The sequence below is a fragment of the Pristis pectinata genome, chromosome 11, assembly GCF_009764475.1.
Source record: "Pristis pectinata isolate sPriPec2 chromosome 11, sPriPec2.1.pri, whole genome shotgun sequence".
NCBI lineage: Eukaryota > Metazoa > Chordata > Chondrichthyes > Rhinopristiformes > Pristidae > Pristis > Pristis pectinata.
In genome coordinates, this window is record NC_067415.1 from 39,948,145 (window position 1) to 39,971,169 (window position 23,025).

General features: G+C 40.0%; 1 protein-coding gene across 2 annotated transcripts in view; it reads right to left on the reverse strand.

The window, feature by feature from the left end:
* Window positions 1-8,028: 8,028 nt before the first annotated feature.
* gab2 (GRB2-associated binding protein 2) overlaps window positions 8,029-23,025 on the reverse strand; it is a 207,298-nt gene continuing 192,301 nt past the window's right edge. The window contains exons 5-11 of one of the 2 annotated variants that reach the window (XM_052026219.1): window positions 19,058-19,656; window positions 17,486-17,580; window positions 15,195-15,480; window positions 13,064-13,154; window positions 11,184-11,286; window positions 9,872-9,994; window positions 8,029-9,528 (exon numbers count right to left, since the gene is read on the reverse strand). In XM_052026219.1, coding sequence (XP_051882179.1) covers window positions 9,388-9,528; window positions 9,872-9,994; window positions 11,184-11,286; window positions 13,064-13,154; window positions 15,195-15,480; window positions 17,486-17,580; window positions 19,058-19,656 — 1,438 coding nt within the window. In that variant the 3' untranslated portion in view covers window positions 8,029-9,387. The remainder of the gene's footprint in view (window positions 9,529-9,871; window positions 9,995-11,183; window positions 11,287-13,063; window positions 13,155-15,194; window positions 15,481-17,485; window positions 17,581-19,057; window positions 19,657-23,025) is intronic. The other variant, XM_052026220.1, reaches the window with a different exon arrangement.

The window sequence follows — 23,025 nt, forward strand, 5'->3', positions numbered from 1 at the left end:
TGCCTTCAGTGTTTAATTACCTGAGGCATAAATAATAATGGACAGAAGAAAGATGAGTTTGAAGCTATTCCAACTAATGCCCTCATTGTCTATTTGTAATTTTTGTTACAATTTTAGAAGTTCCTCACGGGCAAACACTATCGCACTCATCTCCATTGTGATTCACAATGCATCTCTTTTTAAACCTTCCAATATCAATTCTTCAATGGTAGGTAACAATTATTGCAACAGTTATTTCGTATGAAAGGGGTTGTTTCCACTTGAATGCGTTTCTATGAAAATCTACATTGGATCAGAGCAGCATTTAAAGATAACTGAAGTACAGATACCAAAAATTACATAATGAACAAGTATGACAATTAGTTTATCTACAAATATTATCTGTTTAGTCCTTAAATTTTGGCAAATTTAGATTTGTTTCATGTTGAACATCCTTATGAAAAGTATAGCTGCATTCCTGTGTTAAAGGGGAAAATAAACATAAAAGCCAGAGTACAATTTAAATTTGCTTTATTTTCAAGGTTAGACGTATGTTTTCTTTTTTTTTGAAACCTACTTCATTCTGGCCAAGAACAACATATTGGTAACCTTAGTTCATGAAATGCGAAAGGATTTGAAGCATCAAAGTAATGAGCAACAGATTTGTTTAACCATAATTGGCTGCATTATTAGTTACCTATGATTTGTTGTAAATGATTTTGTTTGATGTCAATCTTTTTGTTCCCTAAAAAAGGGGAGAACATCATTAGCTTTTTTTCCCCCTAATATGGCATAGTTTGGTCAAGAGGTACATCTTCCAAATTAATATGAATCAGGGTCAGATATCTGCTAGGATGGAGAAATGTCAGAGTCATTTTTTTTTAAAAGATGTAGCTACTGCAATTATATGGGAAGATTAGAAAAGCAAGGATTACCTTATTTTTCTTGCTGTGTAGTGGGTTGATGGGAAATGCAATAGAGTCCAAAATTGTAAGAGTAAACAAACAAAAAAAGAATGTTTTCTGTTGACAGAGTGTAAGACAACAATGGGCACAGATTTAAGGTAATTGTTTTTAAAAAAAAAGTAGTGAAATTATGAGCTTATTGTAATATGTTATAATTTGGAATGTAGTGACTGATATTAAGTATAAACACAATCAGAGATCCTCGTGCTTTGTGGACAGATACTAAAACTAGTAACTGGGCACCTCATAAGTGGTGTAAAGTTGACTTGTATTCCTTTTGAATAAAGCAGAAAGATGGGTAATCTAATCAAGGTAGTTAAAACCAGCAGTTGAAGCGATGTAACTGCAGCTCATGTGCCAGTAAATCATTGCATCATTGTCTATCCAGTCCCTTCCTTATAAGGCCACATGGTGTGCAGGCTTAGGATATTAATATCTCCCATCTACTCAGCTCCCGCTACAGCGTTTAAGGCAAAATGATCAACTGTAACCTGCAATTAGCAATGCCAGACTACTCCCTCAATTGGTCTGGGCAGCAGTCCAAACAAGCTGAACGAGGGCAAGAGTTACTTATTATTGATCAAGGGGCATCTGCATGGATGCTAAGGGAAAGGGAATAATGTTCGAGCAACCATTTTGCAGCCGTACAGAGATACTCGGATATAAGCTAGTGAAACCCATGTACAAAAGAGAAGCACAAAGGTTTGTTTCGCCGAAGGAATTTTATAATTTTTCTCTTTAATGTATGGAAGTAAAGTGTATTTTGCGCAGTAGTTTGAGCAAGATTCAGTTTGCATCAATTCAGATGGATATGCACAGCGGGACGTGAGGGAATTTTGTGTCACGTGGCCTTTTGCAGCTGCCTACTGCTGTACTACATTGATGTATACTTTGGAGAGGTTAGCTTGGTCCCATTAGAGGTTTTGCAGAATCCATATGAAAATAGTCTCTCCATTAGGGGAGTCCTATATATTCCTGTGGGGCCAATGCCTCCCTCCTCCATTTGGCTGGGAGAACACGGTGTGGACACAAGATCAAAAACATCCTCCCCCCCCACAGATGCTGCTCGACCCACTGAGTTCCTCCAGCTGTTTGTTTTTTGCTCAAGAACATCACTCCACTGGTCTCCTTTTTCTTTCTGCTCCTCTTCTTCCCCTCACTGCTTTCTAACATCTCAGCTCCCGTTCTCCTTGATCTTCCTCTTGTAACAGTGGTTGGTGTGTTTTGACTGGCATAGCTGTATAGCATGCAGCAGACAATAAAGTCTCCATATCTGCTTGGTATGTACTGCAAGGCACCACCTCTCCAACTGATGCAGGCAGCAAAATTTCATCTTCAGTGACATTTTCCGTCATGATCCTAGTATGATCTCTTGCCTTCCGTTGTTGTGGTTTAGGAATGCACTGATGGTGAATGGCCAGAGAAGTAGAGAGTACCGCTTAAATCCCATACTTCATCTTCAGGGAATCCTGTGGATGAAGAGAGTGCATTTCTCGAAACAATGAAGGAAATCGTTTCATGATCCACAGGCACCTTAATTTTGAAGAGGTGGAACACTTTTCTGTTGCTGAAAAGATCCTTTAGATGCAAGGATGACCGAGTTCTGTGGGTTTTGAGATGGCTGATGAAGCCAATGTCTGTCAACTACCACAAGTGGAGTGAGTTTGAGGTCCTTGACAGGGCAGGCAAGTGGACAGCATGAGAGATGCTGGGCTCCTTCCACCATTTTTGGTGGGTTTGATGTGATGCCCAAGTGACGAGGTTCACGCTGTTCAAATTTTCATTTTGAATGATCTCAGGAAAGGAATTCCCGTGACACCGCACGTGTTACATTGTTTTGAAGGAGGCTTTGAGAAATATAATCAAAACATTTTCTCTGACCACCCGATGTGATAAAGCTGTGACAGAGCTTACTACATATGTTACATTACTATATACTACATACTAAGTACTAAGAACATGAATTAGTTGAGTTGTCCACTCGTCATGTTAAGCCCACTTTGCCATTTAATATGCTCATAGCTGAATTGCTTGCAGTCTCAGCTCTGCATTCCTGTCTACCCAGAGTACCCTTTCATCCCTTTGCTTCTCATCCCATTGCTTATTAAGAGTTTATCCACCTTTTCTTTGAAAATATCCAAAGGCTCTCCTTCCACTGCCCTTTCAGGAAGAAAGTCCCATTGATTCATGACTGTCCGAGAGAAGATAATTTCCCCCTCATCTCTGTCATAAATGGGCACCCCTTCATGTTTAAGGAATGAGCCCTCATTCTGGATTCTCCCACAAGATGAAATATCCTCTCCACATACGGTCAAGACCCCTCAGGCTCTTCTTATATGCTTCAATCAAGTTGCCTTTTCGAAACTCTGATGGATAATGTGGTAAATTGGATCAGCAAATTTGCTGATGACACTAAGATTGGAGGCGTTGTGGACAGCGAGGAAGGTTTTCAAGGCTTGCAGAGGGATCTGGACCAACGGGAAAAATGGGCCAGAAAAATGGCAGATGGAATTTAATGCAAACAAGTGTGAAGTGTTGCAGTTTGGAAGGACAGATCAAGGTAGGACATACACAGTAATGGTAGGGCACTGAGGAGTGCAGAGGAACAAAGGGATCTGGGAGTTCAGATACATAATTCCCTGAAAGTGGTGTCACAGGTAGACGGGGTTGTAAAGAAGCTTTTGGCAATCTGGCATTCATAAATCAAAGTATTGAGTATAGGAGTTTGGATGTTATGGTGAGGTTGTATAAGACATTGGTGAAGCCACATTTGGAGCAGTTCTGGTCACCTAACTACAGGAAGGATATCAGTAAGAGTGAGAGAGTACAGAGGAGATTTACTAGAATGTTGCTGGGTCTTCAGGAGTTGAGTTACAGGGAGCGATTGAACAGGTTAGGACTTTATTCCTTAGAGCGTAGAAGAATGAGGGGAGGTTTGATAGAGGTTTACAAAATTATGAGGGGTATAGACAGAGTAAATGCAAGTAGGCTCTTTCCACCTAGATTAGGAGGGATAAGTACGAGAGGACATGGCTTTAGGGTGAAAGGTTTGGGGGAACATTAGGGGGAACTTCTTCGCTTAGAGAGTGGTGGGAGTGTGGAACGAGCTGCCATCTGAGGTGGTAAATGTGGGCTCACTCTTAAATTTTAAGAATAAATTGGATAGATACATGGATGGGAGAGGTCTGGAGGGTTATGGACTGGGTGCAGGTCAATGGGACTAGGGGAATAAAGTTTTGGCACAGACTAGAAGGGCTTGTTTTCTGTGCTGTAGTGTTCTATGGTTCTATACAAACCTAATTATTCCAACCCATCCCCATAAAACATCCCAGCTATTCAAGGTGATATTCTAGTAGGCCAGCTCTGAACTGCTTCTAAGGTATTAACATCCTTCTTTAAATGAGACACATAATACTCTGCATAACTGAAGCAAAATGTCCCTACTATTGAATTTAATTTAATTTTACTTACAATAGACAATAATATTATGTCAGCTTTCCTCATTACTTGCTTTACCTGCATACTGGATAGGTTTTGGGAGTCTGCCATCTGGCATGTGATCAATGTGGAATTGTTTAGATGTGGAATATCGTTAGAACCTCGATTCTGGAGATGTTGGCCTGAGGGAAGACGTTGACAACCAAGGGATCCCTCTGCAGCTTCTGCGATCAGATTTGTTTCCTTGCTTGAAAGTGTTGGTAATTGTGGACAGGATGAAAGTAACAAGTTGTCAATTGTATGATTGATAGCATTTGCAGACATAAGCTTTAGCCACTTACTAGTACAACAATAACAGCCCATACTTTCAGTTCTGACCTCCCCTGGCATATCCTCCTCTTCCTGGATGCAAGAGATGAGTTTGTATCTCAAGTTCCTGTCTGCCAAGTTTTTGAGCTTCAGTAGGGATGCTGCCAGTTCAAGAGGCCTTGCTGTCTTTCATCTTATCATGATGAAAAGACAGGACTGGTAGTGAGACTGGACTAAATATTGTGAAAGGCATGAAGTGTGAGAAACAGCAAATTGGTAACAAGGCAAAAAAACTCTCCTGTGGTAGCTTAGAAAGATCATTTGGTGAGGAAGTCAAAAGACTTTCTACAGAATATGACATATTTCATTAATGGCCTTGGAAAACCAGGCAGGTAAACACACAGATTAGAGAGATATAACATCCTATCTGTATCTCTGAAGACTCCGTGAGAGTAGGGCTTTCATTGATGGTTCTCAATCCACCCTGAAGTAATATCATCGATGAAGAATCCATTGCATAAGTATCTCACCAGCTAAATAAAGCACTCCCGACTTTCGAAGGTGAACAATAATTTCTTAAGTTCTCCAACTGTGAACAGACTGTCCTTTAAGTAATGATAAAAGCAACAAAGTAACATTATACTTTGATGTTCTGCAGTGACAGAGACTGTTCTGCCGTGGTTGTAGGTTATACCTTAGAGAGAGAGAGAGAGAAAGTGAGAGAGAGCAAGTGTGTGTGTGTGTGTGAGAGAGAGAGAGACAGCAAGTGAGAGAGAGCAAGTGTGTGTGTGAAAGAGTGAATGAGTGTGTGACAGAGTGAGTGAGAGGGAATGTGCTCATGAGTATTGTGAGAGTGAAGGAGAGCAAGAGAGTGAGTGTGAGAGAGAGCGAGTGTGAGGGAGAGTGAGAAAGGGAGAAAGTGTGAGAGTACGAGTGTGATTACGGGAGAGAGAGAGAAAGAGAGCGGGGGGGCGGAGAGTGGGGTGCATGGAGGAATGAGGAGCGGAGAGTGGGTGGGGGGCGGAGAGACAGAGGGGCAGAGAGGGCGGTCAGGTATGCTAACATGAAAAGCACGTGAAAGCACCTGATGTGATTTCAAGGTAGGCCTGATTTCATCAGGAAATTATTGGGGACGAGATCTACGAGATTAAATCGATTCTGCACGTGAACTAAAAGGGCACTTAATGATCCAATTCCTAGGCTCCTATTTATCCTGATAGAGGCATCAAAAGTGTGCATGGCTGGGGATATAATTAAAATTGCTTTTGCAGTATTTGGAGAGTAATTGAAAGAGAGTAAACGGTATTTAGTAAACATGTTTACCAAACAGAAATTTAGAACTTTCTCCCCACTAAAATATATATGGATGGTGAAACATTTGGATCCGTCAATACAGATTATTGTTAGTGAATAAGAAATGTGGCACAGAGAGAGAGAGTGAGAGTGCGAGATAGAGTTAAGAAACAAATCATGATCTCAGCTGGAAGGTCGGTTTCAGTTCTTCTATTCCTGCTGTGTTTTAATGACCATATGATATGCACATTATACTTCGAAGGGATGAATGACTTGCATTTATATAGCACATTGCACGTTCCTTTCAGGATATCGCAAAACAGTTCATAGTCAAAGTAATACTTCTGAAGGTGTCACAAGAGTTTCTGCAGATGCTGGAATCTGGAACAACACACACAAAATGCTGGAGGAACTCAGCAGGTCAGGCAGCTTCTACGGAGAGAAATAAACAGTCGGCGTTTCCGGTCGAGGCCCTTCCCGAAACGTCGACTGTTTATTTCCCTCCATTGATGCCGCCTGACCTGCTGAGTTCCTCCAGCATTTTGTGTGTGTTACTTCTAAAGGTGTTCCCAGTTCTGTAATTCAATATTTTTGGACCCTGGGCATTCATAACAAGGCCAGTATTTATTGTCCAGATCCAATTGTCCTTGAGGAGGTGATAGTGAGCCACCTTCTTGAACCACCTCAGCTCACCTGTTAAAGGTACTTCCACAGTTCTGTTGGCTATAGAGTTCCAGGATTTAGGACAAAAATGAATTATATATTTTAAAATCAGGATGGTGTGCAACTTAAAGGATAACTTGCAGGTTTTGGTTTTCCCATGCATCCGAGTCCTTCTTGGTGATAGGGAATTGCAGGTTTTGATAAAAGATGAGTTTCCCTTCATGTTTCTACCTTGTGACTTTGCTAAGGCCTTGGCACGTCTGATGGTGAGATACCTGCTGCAGGACACCCATTTCCAGACTTTTTCTTGTAGCCGCAGTATTCACGCAGCAGGTCCAGATGAGCTTCTGGTTACTGGTGACCCTATTTCCCCCTTTCCTATCCCTCAACCCAAGGATGTTAATAGCGGAGGACTCAACGTCGAAAGTGCCACTGAATATCGAGGGTAGGTGGTTAGACCCTCATCTAGTTGGAAATAGTCATTGCCTGGTTTATCTGTGGCACGATTGTTACTTGCTCATACCTGTATGTTGTCCAGGTCTTGCTGCTTCATTTTTTGAGTAGCACATGGAATTAAACATTATTCAATCAGCAAGTGTCCCCATTCCTGACCTTCTGATGAAAAGGTCATTGACAAAACAGCTGAAAATAGTTGGGTCTAGGATGCCGCCCTGAACTACTCCTGTGGTGATGTCTTGGAATTGGGATGATTGACCTCCAATTACCACAACCATCTTCTGTTTTTGTGAATTATGATTCTAACCACTGGGTTTCACTCCCCTTGATTGGCCCACTAATTCCACTTTTACCAGAGCTCCCTGATGTGAAATACTGCTTTGATATCCAACTCAACTCACCTGTGAAATTCAGCCCATCAGTCCATGTTTGGACTGGATGCTGTGAAGATTTAGAACATTTAATCCCTGTAGTTTCTCGTCCCACTACAAAATGTAATGGCATGAAAATAATTTAAAAATAATCTTCCCATTTATAATCTTAACTAAATGTGGTCTTGTGAAGTTTTGACCAGGACAGGGATCACAAAAGATCAGTAGGTTACATTTTCAAGCCCACTACTGCATCATGAAAACTCATTAATTGTTTTTTTTAAATGAACATTTTTGTGAATGAGTTTTTATAGAGAATTCATCACACAGAAAAAGGGCACTTGGCTCAATGAGTCCATGCTGGCATTTATGCTCCCGTTGAGCCTCCTCTTACCCTTCCCCATTAACACTATCAGCCTAAGCCTCAACTCTCTTTCCCCCCTCACATCTTGAACTCTTATGATCCAGCTGATAAATTTTTCCATTGTCATAAAACTTATGTATGCTTATTACTGAACAAAAGATTTCACAACAAGTTGACACAGGAGTGAATTCAAATCTATTTGTTTTGCTTTTTTGCCTAAGAACAATAAAATAATGAAAACGATTCAATTTGTTTGGAAGGATTTGTAAACAACACCACTTCCAATAATAATCATTTCACCATACATAACTAGGTATTTGTCATTTTAAATAAATCAACCTTAGAATTAATGTTTTAAATATTATAAATTATGTTGGCTAGTATTAAAATTCATAATGGTAAGCAAACATGCATCGTTCAGTGGTTTTTGAAGACTAAAGTCATGAACTGCCCTGCTTTTTTGCTAAACGATTTTTAAAGTTATAGTGATATCAGTTGTGAAGTGACTTGTTGCAAAGGAATTTACTCAGTCTTCCACACTGTGAAATCATGAAAATTCCATCTGGTGTGCTCCTTAAAATTTCTAAAGAGCCCTGTCATTTCTTGAAGTACCTTCCTATATTTTATGGGGTACCCTGCCTGGAGTAGAAATCTTCATTTGTGAGCTACCTCCTCAAATAGAAAGAGGTGGAAATTCCTCAGTTGTTAGGGTTTGGTTTTCAACTTGTCGCTTGCAGGTTAAACCAGAATGCTTAATAATTAACTGTTATTGAAATAGCCCAATTTTCATTGAATCACCATTTTATGTTCTGATGAAAGGTTCATTTGAAACATTTACATGCTTTTCTCTCCACATATGCTGCTTGAAAAATGCTCATCATTTCCAGCATGTCTGTTTTTATTTCCGATTTCCAACACCTGCAGTTTTTTTTGCTTTGCATTTTAAGATTAAATTACAAGTTAAAAATTCATCTGAGAGTTTATTTCAGCTAATTATCACATGCTGAAATAATTCAATGATGCTTCAGTCCTTATTAAGTGTACATGATTTGGAATGTTCTTATTTGTTTAAATATTTCTGCGTCAACTATCCCAATTCAATTTTGTAAGCAAACATTACAAGTTCCCATGGGATTCTTTAAATAAGTGGTCATAGACTTGTCACTAGTGCTAGTTTCACAAACTTCTCTATAACAGTGTTGCAAAAAAATAGTTGGTTATCTCACCTTGTGTTGCAGAATTCTAATCAGAGAGACAAGTATTTTATTCTAATAAAGGACAACAGAGGATAATTAGTTGCTGTGAATGCTTGAGGACTGTGAAACCTGCTTCAGCTAATGCCCGTGAACTGTTCTGAGAATGAACCTTCTGATGTGAACAGGTGGAATAAAGCGGCTGCTTTTATCAAAAGGCGAAGGGAAGCCACTTTAAAAGTTTTGAGGCATTTCGTAAGATAATACCTTTTCTCCATTTCTGACATAACTTGTACCAGAAAATCCAGATTTTTTAAGAAAATAGTTTATCTTTCTACTCTTCATCAGATGTATTGCTACTTCAGACTCTTCAGAGCCTCACAGGATTGCCTCACGTCGGTCCACTCCTGCATGGTGTTCTGTAGAGCTTGGGTCCTTTCCTTGTCCACTTGCACATAGTCCACTTTTTCATCTGATGTCACGGACGACGTGGAAGGCTGGTTAGATATGAGATACAGGTCATTATAATAACTGATTTCACTGAAGACAAGTATAATATGTTTGTTGTTACTTGACTCTAATCCAGACTGATTAGTATACCTAAAGACCTGGATGACTAAAAAAAATGGATAAGCCGAGAAGAGGGAAAATAAGTGAAACGAGTAGGTTGGTTTTGCCTTTTTGAGGTAATTCAAGAAAAAAATGCATCTTCCTCCATTCTGATATTTTAACCTATAGCAAATTACACTTGACAGATTTAAATCAAGAACACTTATACAATGTTTGCAAACAAAAAAAATTAATGAAGTTGCATTATGTTATCAAAACCCAAAGATTTACCTTTCGATGAGGACCAGGAGAACTGGGTTGGAAATCCAAGGATAAATAATCAACACTTCCGATCTTCCTGGTAATAGGACTGCCAGTCACAGCATTCATTGGGGAGGTAGAAATCGGATTCTGCTATTTTAAAATAAATTGAATGAAATAATGTTGTTTCCAGCTTGAACTGATTCATTAACAAAATAATTAGGAAGTTATATCTCTTAAAAAAAAAAACTACCACTGTTTAAGGTTTATAAAAGGATGATGTTAATGATTTTATTTAAACATTTTTTTTAAAGCTATAGATAAATTTGCTTATGACAAATTAAATGTTTTCTCACTGATTAGTCACATACACAGTTCATTCATTCTCCAATCAGTTCCTCAGTAAGCATATTATTTCGTTATGAGAGGAATCGGGCAGGATCGTGGGCTCCATGAATGTGTGTCCAAAACAAAATTATACATAACAAAGTTATGGATGCATGCGTACGTTTGTCTCATAACATTGATGAGTGCACACGCCTCTTCAAATGCCTGCAAATTTAATTTCCTGCATGGGACCCTATTTAAGAGGTTCAACTTCATTTATCAGACCTATGAACTTGAGCTTATAGACAGATCAGGCTGACGATAATCACAAACATATGCAAATTTTAAGTACACAAGAGAACAATCAGTTAGGTTTTGCAAAGATACAGGGTAAAGAACTGGCTGGATTGTGCCAAATTAAACTGAACATTACTATTATTTTGATTCGTTTAGACATTTTTAGGATGGGAACCTGAGAGACAAGTGTGGACACAGAATCTGGAATGCTGGTTGAAAGGCATGATTCTGAGAGTTAGATTGTTACTTGTCTGTGGGAATGGTCTCCCAATCTAGGCAAGTCTGCTGATGGCGCACTAGGGCTAGGTTTGCAGTGTGCCTTAATACAGAGGTACATCAGTTGTGCATCATGCATTGCAGGAGGCAAATCTCAGGTTATAAATAGGAAAGTCCTTCAAAAATGCCAAGTCCTAAGCTGCCTATAGAAGCATGCTCATGAAATTTGGAGGACTTTAAGAAAATAAAATAGCATTTCAAAAAATTAACTGGAAAAAAATAGTCTTTGTATCATTTGGATTTGTTAAGCAAAATATTTATGTATTTCAGCTGATGCATGAGGTATTACAACTATAAAGAATGGCATGGAAAGCCCAGGCAAGTCTGTTACTGTCTTGAATTTTAATGTGCTTGTATAATCAAAGCTAGAATTATATCTTGGCTCACTTCAGTTATGTAATTTGTGATTGAACTGGGTGGCACATATTTTTCACCCACCTACCATTGCAACATAATTCTCTTCACTGTCTCCTGAGTCAGTGCTGGTGACACTCTGTGTTGACAACGGACGGCAATTTTGTGAAGAAATGGGGTTTACAGCAGCTCTGGAACCGATCATAGAACAATGTTCATTAGAGAAACAAAATTGTAGTCAAAGTATATTCTTCTCACAATAAAATTAAGTAGAGCGATCAATTCTAGGAATGTTGATGTTGGCGGTTTATGAATATTTTCTACTGTAAGAAACATTGTTACAATCCTGTAACCTGAATAAATTATTTTAAATATGTTAACTTCTAATGCCTCTATATTACTATTGGTTGTGCATAGACTGGACATGGGAGGATGCTTCCCCTGGCTGGGGTGCCGAGAATGAGGGGGTCACAGAATCAGGTTATAGAACAAGAGACTTAGGACTGAGATAAGGAGAAATGTCTTCACTCAGAGAGTAGTGAACCTGAGAAAATCCCGACCATGGAGGGCTGTGGAGTCCAAATTGCTGAACGTATTTAAGAAGCAAAAAGATAAAGTTCTAGATGCAAAAGGACAGGCACAGTAGTGCAGCGGTTAGCGTAACGCTTTACAGCGCCAGCGACCCGGGTTCAAATCCGGCCACTGTCTGTAAGGAGTTTTTGTACGTTCTCCTTGTGTCTGCGTGGGTTTCCTGTGGGTGCTCTGGTTTCCTCCCACATTCCAAAGACGTACAGGTTAGGAAGTTGTGGGCATGCTATGCTGGCGCCGGAAGCGTGGCGACACTTGCGGGCTGCCCCCCAAATCACTACGCAAAAAGGTGTATTTCACCGCGTGTTTCGAGGTACATGTGACTAACAAAGATACCCCTCTCTCTTAATATGGGAAGAGAGGGAATATGGCATTGAGATAGATGATCAACCTTTATCATATTGAATGAAAGAGCAGAACTGAAGGGCGGAATGGCCTACTCCTGCTATTTTCTGTGTTTCTATGTAAAGATAAAGCCCAACACCAGGTAAATGTAAATAGGTGAATGGATATTTGGAGGTAGACTGAGCAGTAACACAAAGAGAATGTAAGAAGCCAGAGGAACAAGAATTCTAAAAGTAGGAGATAGGGTCTACTGTACGGAGGGAGAATAGTTGGGGACGGGGGCAGATTTCTGACTGAAGAAGTTGACAAAGGGTAAGGGCAGAAGTGTCAAGCCAAGCTCAGAATTAATTCTATTGGTATTATGAGCAGGTGAAACTGAGGATGTTGCTGAGGACTAATTGCTTGAACTCAGAGGAAAATGAATGAGGGAGCAATGGACTCGCAGATAACTGAGGTTGGGTAGAGTTAGAGGAATGTGAATTGGAAGAAGGATCAATGGGATCGTTAGTACCCAAGAGTTGTAGAAGAATGGAATCTTGGAAGAAAAATGAAGTGGTTTATTAATGCAGCAGATATGGCAAAGGATGAAATGGAACTGCAGACTAGGACAAAACTTAGAGTGAAATGGTGCTGTTGAAGAGAGAAGTTGAATGCCCAGATTTGGCAGTGGATAGATCTCAGGATGTGGCAAGAATAGTGCTCGAGGACTACTGAATATCATGGATGGCCTGTAATCCAAAAGTAAAGATGGAAAACCGAAATTAACTGCAGATGCTGGAAATCTGATACAAAAACAGAAAATGTCAGACAGCATCGGTGGAAAGGAAAACAGTCACAGTTTTGGGTCTGTGACCTTTCGTCAGAATTGTCATTGTACAATCCTGATGGACGGTTGTGGAACCAAAAAGTTGATTGTTTCTCTTTCCATAGATGCTACCTGACTGGCTGTTTTTTTTTCAGCAAGAAGCAAAGGTTTAATTGTATTATACATTGGTTACAACTAGTGATCTATTGTGTTTTAAAATAAAGACTTACACTGGTCTGGACCAAGATCTGGTAATGGGAGACTTGAAGGGAAGTTCATCAATGACTGTGTGGTTTCTGGTTTCAAAAGGTCCTGCCTTGGCTAAAATAGAAACACAAATGATATAAGTGAGAAATATAATATTAATTAGTAACTGTTAACATGAGCATTTCAAATTGTGTAAATCTCTGAAATATTTTTGAAACTATTATATTTTTAAGATCAAACCCTGACACTACACTCCCCTGCTGGGAGGTCAAGGCTGATCCAACATTGATCCCCATTAATATTTGAACAATTTCCCAGCATTTGTTGCATAGCTACAGGTATCTTGAACATTTCAATAAGGAAATGCAGTCATCTTTTTAGGCAGTCCCTTGGGATTGAGGATGGCTTACTTCCACTCTGGCTTTGAGGTGGCTAATAAGGCCAATGTGGGATCTACAGACTCTTCCACAGATGGGGCAGTTGGTGGCCCAAGGGGAGGGCAGGTCGGCAGCTTGTGACCTGGTCCGATCCTTTTGATGTTTCATGAAGGATCTCTGCATGCTCCCGATGCATGGCCTTGAGTTTCTCAAGTACTATTTCAAATGCTTATTTGCCACTTTGAGTAGTCATGGGCCAGAGATTCCCAGGTATCCATGGGGATGTTGCATTATGTCAGGAAGGCTTTGAGCACATCCTTGAATCTTTTCCTTTGACTGGTAATCTTTTCCCATGACAAGCTTAGAATGGAGTGCCTGTCTGGTGTTGGGCCTGTGAATGACAATGGCTAGCCTATTATAGTCAATAGGCAACTTGGCTTCAATGATGGGGATATTGACCTGGGAAAGAACACTAACATTGTTTTCTGTCCTTAACAGTGAGCTCGAAGGGTTGTGTGGAGAACGTTGATGATATTTTCCCTGTGCTTTGAGGTTCCTGCTGCAGGCTGTCCAGGTTTCAAAAACAAATGGGAAGGAAGGGATGACTGCTACTCAGTGGACTGTGAGTTTTGTGTCAGGTCTGAGGCCTTGACCTTCAAATACTCGTTTCCTCAATTGACCAAAGGCTGTGCTGATGCAGTGGAGGTGGTGGTGAAATTCATCATTGATAACTGCAGTAGCTTGCAGTCAAGGCTTCAGATGGGGTCTTAAGTGTGGCTGGGGCAGGGGTTTCTAGGGGAGGGAGTGATGGGTGGAATGGCCAGTCCATTGCGGAGTCAGGGTAATGTTCACCGCTCCTGTCTCCGCAAGAATGTTTAAAAATCTCTGACGTTTTCCAAGGCTGTTTCTGATATGATGAATAAGAATTCCTTGGGGAGATGAGCTAACTCTTACACTGCTAAATCAAAGCCAACTTCTGGAAGTATCCTTGCATTAGAATTTGATGCGGCACTGCTGACTACATCTGCAGTATGTATTGTTTACTGGTGCACTGAGATCACTCATCAAGAGTCTCCTAGCACCTGACTTGCATCAAAATGGAGCAGCAACCTCATGAGAACTCCATCTTCCCTGTCACACATCAGCTTGACTTGAACATGTATCATATTTCTTTCATTCTTCAGCAAGGCCCATCTACTCAAACAACCAGAGGACAAATAGTGGTCTTGTCAGCAATACTCACGACCCTTTAACAAACTTATATGAGGTAAATCACTGCATCACTGGAACTTATAACTCAACCTATAATAATGTGTTATGATTATATGTTGCAGATTAAAAAGTATATTTTTTAACTTATTCATTTTTCAATTATGGGTCTCACTGGAAAGGCCAACATTTATCGTCTGTCCTTTCTGCCTTGTAATTGAGTGGCTTATACACATTTGAGATTCAAGCACATTTGGCAGATCCAGAGCAGACTGGGCAAGCTTGGCAGGCTTCCTCCCCATAGGACATTTGTGAAGCAGTTGAATTTTTACGACAGTCTGTGAGTTCTGTGGTCATCATACTCAAGGCTAGGATTTTTATTTAAAAGCCATATTATTAACCGAGATGGTATTTGAACTTGGGATTCTGAAATATTAGTCATGTTCTCTGCATCACTAGTCCGCCAAGTTAACCGCTATGTCATCACTGTACCACACTACCTTTGTCAATCTATTACCAAAAAAAGAATACTTTCCAGATATATGAAGATGAAGCCACTAAAACTCACATTTTCTGTCTGGTTTAAGATTCCGGTTGACCGGAGGTGGTAGCAAGTCTGTAGGAAAATTAGGTTTGAAGGAGAAAGAAGCTGTACTTCCTTTGCGGGTAGGAAATGTAGCCGAAGAGAATCCAGAGAAGTCAAAGTGGTGGGGACCAGGACTCATGGGTATGTAGACATCTTGATGACTTTCCAAACTGGTTGTAACAAACGGGGACAGGGAACTTGGGTTCATTGGCACATAGTTGTCCTCGGATTCCACACTTTCTGACTGGGATGCTGTGAACTTTGTTCTCTGTGAAGGCACAAGAACTTTATTTCAACTTATTTCAAAAGCATAACTAGATACGTTTCAATGCATCTTGCATAATGTTGTGTTTTTAGAAAACCAAAAAGCTAAATAATTTATCTTTACTTTCTTTCAATGTCTAAATTGCTTTAGCTCAGGAGACCTGAAAATGAACTGAAAGACTGATAAATTGTAGGTCCTATAAAGAGAGATACAATATGGAAACAGGCCCTTTGGCCCTTCTTCCCACATTCTCATCAACCACTGCCACATTGTACCACCCACCTACACATTAGGGGCAACTTACAGTGCCCAATGAATTGGCCAACCTGCACATCTTCAGGATGTGGGAGGAAACTGGAGCACCCAGAGGAAACCCAGAGGATCACAGGGAGAACATACAAACTCCATCCCGGCAGCACCTGAGGTGAGGATTGTACCGGGATTGTGGCACTGCCGGGGAGCAACTATTAGACGCACCGTGTGCCACCCAAAGGTGTAATGTGGCAGATGAAGAATTACAACTGATCACCAAAATAGTAAAATTGTAAGTGGTTTGATGTACGACTTTTCCTGGGTTCTGAGCTGAATTAGGGCTTATTTGGACAAAGGGAAACCAATAAAGAACATCTTGTTTACCTTACTAATCACTGTTACTTTCTAATGTCCCTGCATATGTTTAAAACATTAAGTTTAGTTACACAACTCATTTGATGCCAACATCCAAAAAGACAAGTGTGAAGATAATTCACAACATAAGGAGAATGTGGAAACAGTAACCCGGGGATTTACATAACTAAACCATTGAAAGTGAGAGCATTTGAGAGCTGAAGTAGGAGTAGCTGCAGGTTATGTTAACTGTCAAGTTTGCTCTGCCATTCATTAAGATCATGACTAATCCACTTTAATGCCTTTTTTCTTACACTATCCCCATATTCCTTGATTCTCATAATATCTGTAAACTTATTGATTTCTGTTTTGAATGAACTCACAGACTGAGCCTACCCAGCCCTCTGGCCCAGAATATTCCAAAGATTCACCATCCTCCGTATCAAGAAATTTCTTCTCATCTCAGTCCAAACTGGCCTACTCCTTATCCTGAAACCGTGACCCCTCGTTCTAGACTCCTCACCTTTATCTCAAGCATACCTCTTCTTTTTTAGGGAGGGAGAGACAAACAGAATTAACATTTGAAGTTAATGACCTTTCATCAGATTTTTTTCAGATTTTTATCAACTGTAGTATTTTCCCTTTCTAGTACAGACGAGCAGTTGTTTCAGTGTCTAGTTAGGGAAATGACAGAAGTGAAGTTTAGGAAACATTGGCCCATATTTTGCAGCAAGTGCCAAAGTGCACATCCAATGATCTCTGTGGCATGACTTTTACTTTGCAAATGCTAATTTTCTGTTGCCAAAGACAGAGCAGCCAATCACTTTGAAGGCAAATTGCAATTAACAAGTTTGGGTGAAAGAGAAATAATGATTGGATCAAGAATGGAGTGAAACTAAAAAGCTGAAGTATAAACTTCAAAAACAGCTATTGAAGGATTTAAAAATAAAAACAATTACCCCGAAACAGGGAAATTCTAGATTCCTTAAGTATAAAATTAGTTAAGGGCAGAGACTTTGTAACTTCAATAATTGCGACTTACTACACAGTTAACAGCTCAGTTACACCTGATGCCAAGAGGCTTAATAATTTTCAAGGGTCCATAGTTCTTTGTCAAGCAGGGATTTCAAAGATTTTCATTGGAAGAGACTACTGCACTACACCCAGTGGGGATCATTGACATCAATTTCTGGATTCCTACACATGACTCCGCAAATGCAGACCCTGGAAATTGTCACAAGGTAGCGATAGAGACTGCAATCATTTCAACCACAATTTCTAGTTTCGAGAACAAGCAATATTTACAGCAGAATACATCATACAACATAATATTCACCAAAGAGTCAGAGATTCGGAAATCAATGTGTGTAATGGTGTGTAAAAATATAATCATTCTTCCTACCAAGTAAGAGCTGAATCCATCATTAACAGACTCCACGGAACGGCCTTCAGTATTTGCAGTAAGACAGGGATAATCATATGTTTCACACGAAGAAGCTGATAAAGGAGAAACACTAGTTAGAATTTTTTAAAATAAGTCAACATATCCACAGAGAAAAGGGACTATATTATTACTTAGCTGAACACAGTACTTGTTTCATAAAAGATACATACATGGAGGAAATTTTTTGACTTCCATGTTCCCAGTGGGTGCTTTGCAAGCAGCAGTGCAACATCGGAAATTCATGTAGCAACTACCACTAGCAAAATTCTATGGAGTGCATGCTTAAATTATTTATACTTATTACTGGTGGGTAGGAATAAGGTTACCACCAGATTGTAAATCATAAACTGGACCTTGAAACAGGATTTCTGACAGTAGACATTTTGCAAATTTGAAAGCAATTAGTAATGCAGCTGTATACTTTTGAAAAGACTGCAGCGCAAAAACAATCGGTTTGATAGTGAAGTAAAATTAATGTGTTCAAATAGATTTAAAGGAGGAATTTAAGAAGGAACTTTTCTGAACAGATAATGTATCTTTGAAGGAAGGTCAGCAGGAACCCTGTTCTTACAGTTGTTCCAGTGATTCCCACCGGCCACACTTCCCAGAATATCCACTACAGTGACACAAAGTTCTTTCTCCCTTCCCATTCAAGGAAATTCCCATTGGTATAGTATAATGCTTTTCCTCTCCAGCTCTAGTTTTCAAATGGGTTTGGAACTGGTATCAGCAAATGTAAATGCTGTCTCCCTCTTTGTTTGGGCATTCCTCTTTTAAATTGTCAGAAAGTTCTTCAATCACAATTTTTCCCAGTTGCACGTCTAGTGCAGGGAGGGCAACACTTTGACATATTTACAGCCTGCCACTGGTACTACCCTCACCTGACTATCAAGATTGGCCTGACAGGGATAACTCGTGTTCTCTTCCTACATTATCTTGCTTGATAATTTCCTAAACTCAGTGATTATATTTTAAACCTGCCCTTTCTCATTCTGTGTGGCTGCACATAATAAGCTTGCATGCTCTATACTACTAAAATGCCATTATGCATACTGTTTGTTAAATAGGGATAATTTGGCATCATTACTACACTAACATTCACCCTACATATCTGTAAGTGTGGCATTTTTAGCTTTGGGTTATAATATTGTAGGTTTCAGTTCTGTTGAACATTAGTAATTTGCTTTTAAGTCACAGACAGAAAGTGTTGGAAACTCTTGATTTAGTTCCCACATTGTTGACTCTCATGCTTACTCCACAGATGCTTCTTTAACTGCACAGTGTCTCCAGGAATATTTTATTTCTCGGATTTGAGGTTTGCTGCTTTTTGTTTAGTTTAGAGATGAGTGAAACCAGAAAGATCAGGATTACTCCAGCAACCACCACGAGCATTGGTCAGGAATAATGTTTGGAGAGATGGAATTTTGGTTCAAGATCCGAGTGTAGGGAGGTGATCCACCTGAAGCCAGAAGGGTAACTTGAAGGGCAAGTTATTTCAAAATATTTTACTTATGCACTCAAATCATTTACCTCTGTGAAGTCTGTTGCTATCCGCTGCAGGAATGGTATTTCTTCTGGGGATTGTTGCTGCAGACGTTGTTTGTTTGCCCTTGCCATTTTGAGGATGCTGCTTAGGGCTATTCCTTTCTGGCTTCCAATCTACTTGTGCAGGCTTTGGTGGCCGTGGAGGGGGTACAGAGGCTGACTCACCAGAGCCTGTGGATAGCGTGTTGTGGTTTTTGTCAAAGGTGAATGTCCTTGGAATATGGTAGATGGACGTAGGTGTGGACGGAACATCATAAGAGTCTGTGGAAATCTCACTAAGCCGCCTACAAAGAGTGCTATTGGGAGTATTGTATGTGTACACTGCTTCATCATCATTGTCTAACCCTGGTGAGCCAAATCTGACCACTTCATCAGACCCCAGACTCCTAGGCAAGTCGTAAGTACTGGTGTCTCTTTGCTCCATGTGTTGTTTTGCTGGTTTTGGTAAACTATGAAATCCATGAATTTGTCCATTGATCCCATTGACACAATGTGAGTAACCCCGTGGTGATTTTTGTGCAGTGGTCTCTCCATCCCTCTTTGTGGACCCAGGCAAGTGCATAGACTGAGAAAAACTGGCACTCCTGCATCATACAAACAGAGACAAACAGCAATCAGTTCAGTATTTCATCCAATTAATCACTGCAATAATGCTTTCATTTTCCACCCCAGGATTATGTTCTTCACCTTACCACAAATATTGAATTCAGTGACTAAACTATAAACCAAACAGTAAAATATGATAAGGAAAGTTAACTAACCATAAGAATGGAAAAGATGGGGAATAAACTTTTAAAAAAATATCATAAATAAAATGGAGCTCTGCCATTGTAAGATAATTACCAACTGAGGAAAAATGGGAGAGGATCGATGATGTATGTCATCAGCTTTCAAGAAACTTTAAAACTTTGGTTTAAAGTCAGTGGCCCAAAATGCACTCAAGACACACTCATCATCCTAGTCTCACAGTGGCAAAAGTTTCAACATCCTTGCAGATGATCCGTGAAACAAGAACTGAATTTTAAGCCGTGTATCCTGAGGTCCCATACCCCAAGATCACCCTGAATTCCCTTCTGACAGCTTGTGTGATCAAAGACATTTCCATACAGTTCCAAGAATCATAGTGTCGTACAACACAGAAACATGCACTTTGGCCCACTATGACTATGCCAACCATCAAATACCCACCTCTGCTAATCCCATTGACCAGCACTTGCTCCATCACTTTCTGTGCCTTGCAATTCAAATTCTCTCTACATGGGTCCCTGATTCAACCACCAACTCAGGCAGAGCATTGCAGATTCCAACCACACTCCAGGTGAAAAAAATTCTTCCTCAGATACCCTTAAAACCTCCCATGCTTTACCTTAAACCTACGTCCACTGGTTTTAGATACCTCAGCTATGGGGATGCTCTGATGGTTAGAAACTTTTAGAAATAGTTGCAGTACATTTAATGAATTAAAAACAAATATAAAGGGAAATAAAGAAAAAGAAACAAAAAGCATAACCTTCACGTAGCTCTTTAATAAAGCTGGTGACCCCATTGAAATAAAAGTTATCAAACTGCAGTCTCCTGCCTTGGCTGGTGTTAATCTACAGGTCCAGGTGTGAAATCAATCTGGCTCCTTAGCTAAGGACAAGCTGGGACCATATCTGGCCTCAGTGGCGAGTCCATTGACAAAGCACAAGGTCTGACCTCCAGCACATTCAGTACTTCTGTGCCATAATATGTAGGCATGGAAATGGATTGACCGGCAGGAAGGAAACACCCAAAATACTTTCGAAGTTTACAATGCTTTTCTCCAGCGTAACTGCTCCAATAGTAAGCCAAATAGGAAGTCAGTGGATATTTTTTTGAGTAGAGCTCTGAGCTGTCCATGTAATGGAGATTCAAAGCAAATACTAATCAGCATCAAGAAAATGAAATGATATCATCAAAGGTTACACATAAATCACTCTAGTGTGAGGCTTTACTCCAATTCAGATCGACAAATACCTGGAAAGGGTAGGTTGTCTTATGAGGCCAGGCTTGTATCCACTGGAAGTTCAAAGAGTGAGAGGTGACAAAATTGAAACAAGATTCTGAGGGCTCTTGACAAGTTGAAGGGAAGATGATGTTTCGTTTTGTGGATCAATCTAGAACTAGGGTCACTTTTTAAAAATACTGGCTTGCCATTTTTAAAACAAAGACAATAACAATTCTTTTTCTTAGAGGATCATGAGTCTTTGGAACTCTCCTTCTCAAAGGGAGGTTGAAGCAGAGTCCTTAAATACTTTTTAGTCAGAGGTAGAAAGGTTGTTGATAAGCAAGGTGGGGAGGTGGGGGGAGGGAGGAGGTTACTCAGGTAGGGGAATGTGGAGTTGAGGTTATAATCAGATTAGCCCTGATCTTATTGAATGTCAGACCAGTGGCCTACTCCTGCTCCTAATCCTAATTTGCAAGTTCATATGTTTGTACGTGAACTGTGCTGGTAGAAAGAGATTTCCAAAGCTATCTGATGGCTTTAGGGAAAGTATGGAGGGTCTTTTCCCTGCTCTGTCTTAAACTAAAAGACCATAATTGTAGTGACAGGTGAGGTTGTATAGGAATAATATTCATCTGTCTCCTTTCTTGGTCTGCCTGCTCAGGTACATAAAACATTCCATGAATAAGGAGTTCTCCTGTTGGCCAGGCAAACAGTCCTTCTTCAGTTAACACCTCAAAACAGACTAATTGGTCATTCATCTCTTTTAAAGAGTTTGCAAATTTGCAATCACATTTGCTTACTTAACGGTAATGCTACATTTCAAAAGTAATGGCTGTTAAGTGCTTTAAGGTGTTCCAAGAATATGAAATGTACAATGTACTGGAATGTCTTACTTTATGTAGTGTTCTTCGCTGATTGGGTCTTTGACATCCATTCATGAGGACATTCCAACAAATGTCACTAGCTCATATATATGCAGATACAAAAACTGCCAGAAACAGCAATGCATATTGATAGTGTAAGAAAATTACTGGGGTTAATTTCTAGAGGAATAGAAAACAAAACTATGTAGGTAATGTTAGAATTTAGAACTATGATCAGATCTCACTTGGGAATACAGTACATATTTCAAGATTCTATACTAAAGGACATAGAAAACTGAATGTGAAGAAATCCTATACAAGGTGGTTTTTAAAACTGAGATGGCTTGAGCAAGTAGAGGCTCCTTTTCCTGGAATTAAAAGCAGGCTAAAAGGAAACCTGATACAAGTCTTTAAAATCATAGGATGCGCATGGAGACATTGTTTCCACATGGGCGAGTTGAAGGAGATAAAAATAAAATCTCCATTAACAGACCAAAAGAGCTCAGCAGGATTTTCTTTACACAAGAGTGTGGAATTTTCAATCATTTAGCAGACTAAGGCAGGTAGTATTAACAGAGTTAAAGACCATTACACCCATATTTGAGGAGAAGCAAATTGAAGGACATGGGGATGAGCTGAGAATGGATAATTAGGACAGAAGGTGGTTTGTGGAATTATCGACAGTGATAGGGAGCTGAAGAGGTACATGTTCTACTTTGAAGTGATAGATCCATGTAATACCCAGGATGCTGGCTTCTAAGCAGATGGGAATTATCAACAGAAGTCAGACCAGAACATTTGTGGAGTCCTGTGTGGCTCTGAATTCTGATGATTATCATCACTAGTGATTCACTTGAGGCCATACTTCTTCTCAGGCAGTCCCTCTGGGTCATGGATGGCTTGATTCCACTCTTGAGAAGGGGAAGACACCTATATATGATTTGTTTTGTGAGCTTGCCATTGCATTTGAAAGTGCGAGCTCTTGGTCACTCCTGGCAAGAAGACAACTGGAGTCCCAGCATACACATGTATGCAGATGCAGTGTGACCTCACACACACACCCACATGCTTGATCCTGCCTCCTTCCTTGGCTGCCCACTTCACCCCTCCTTACTCTGGAT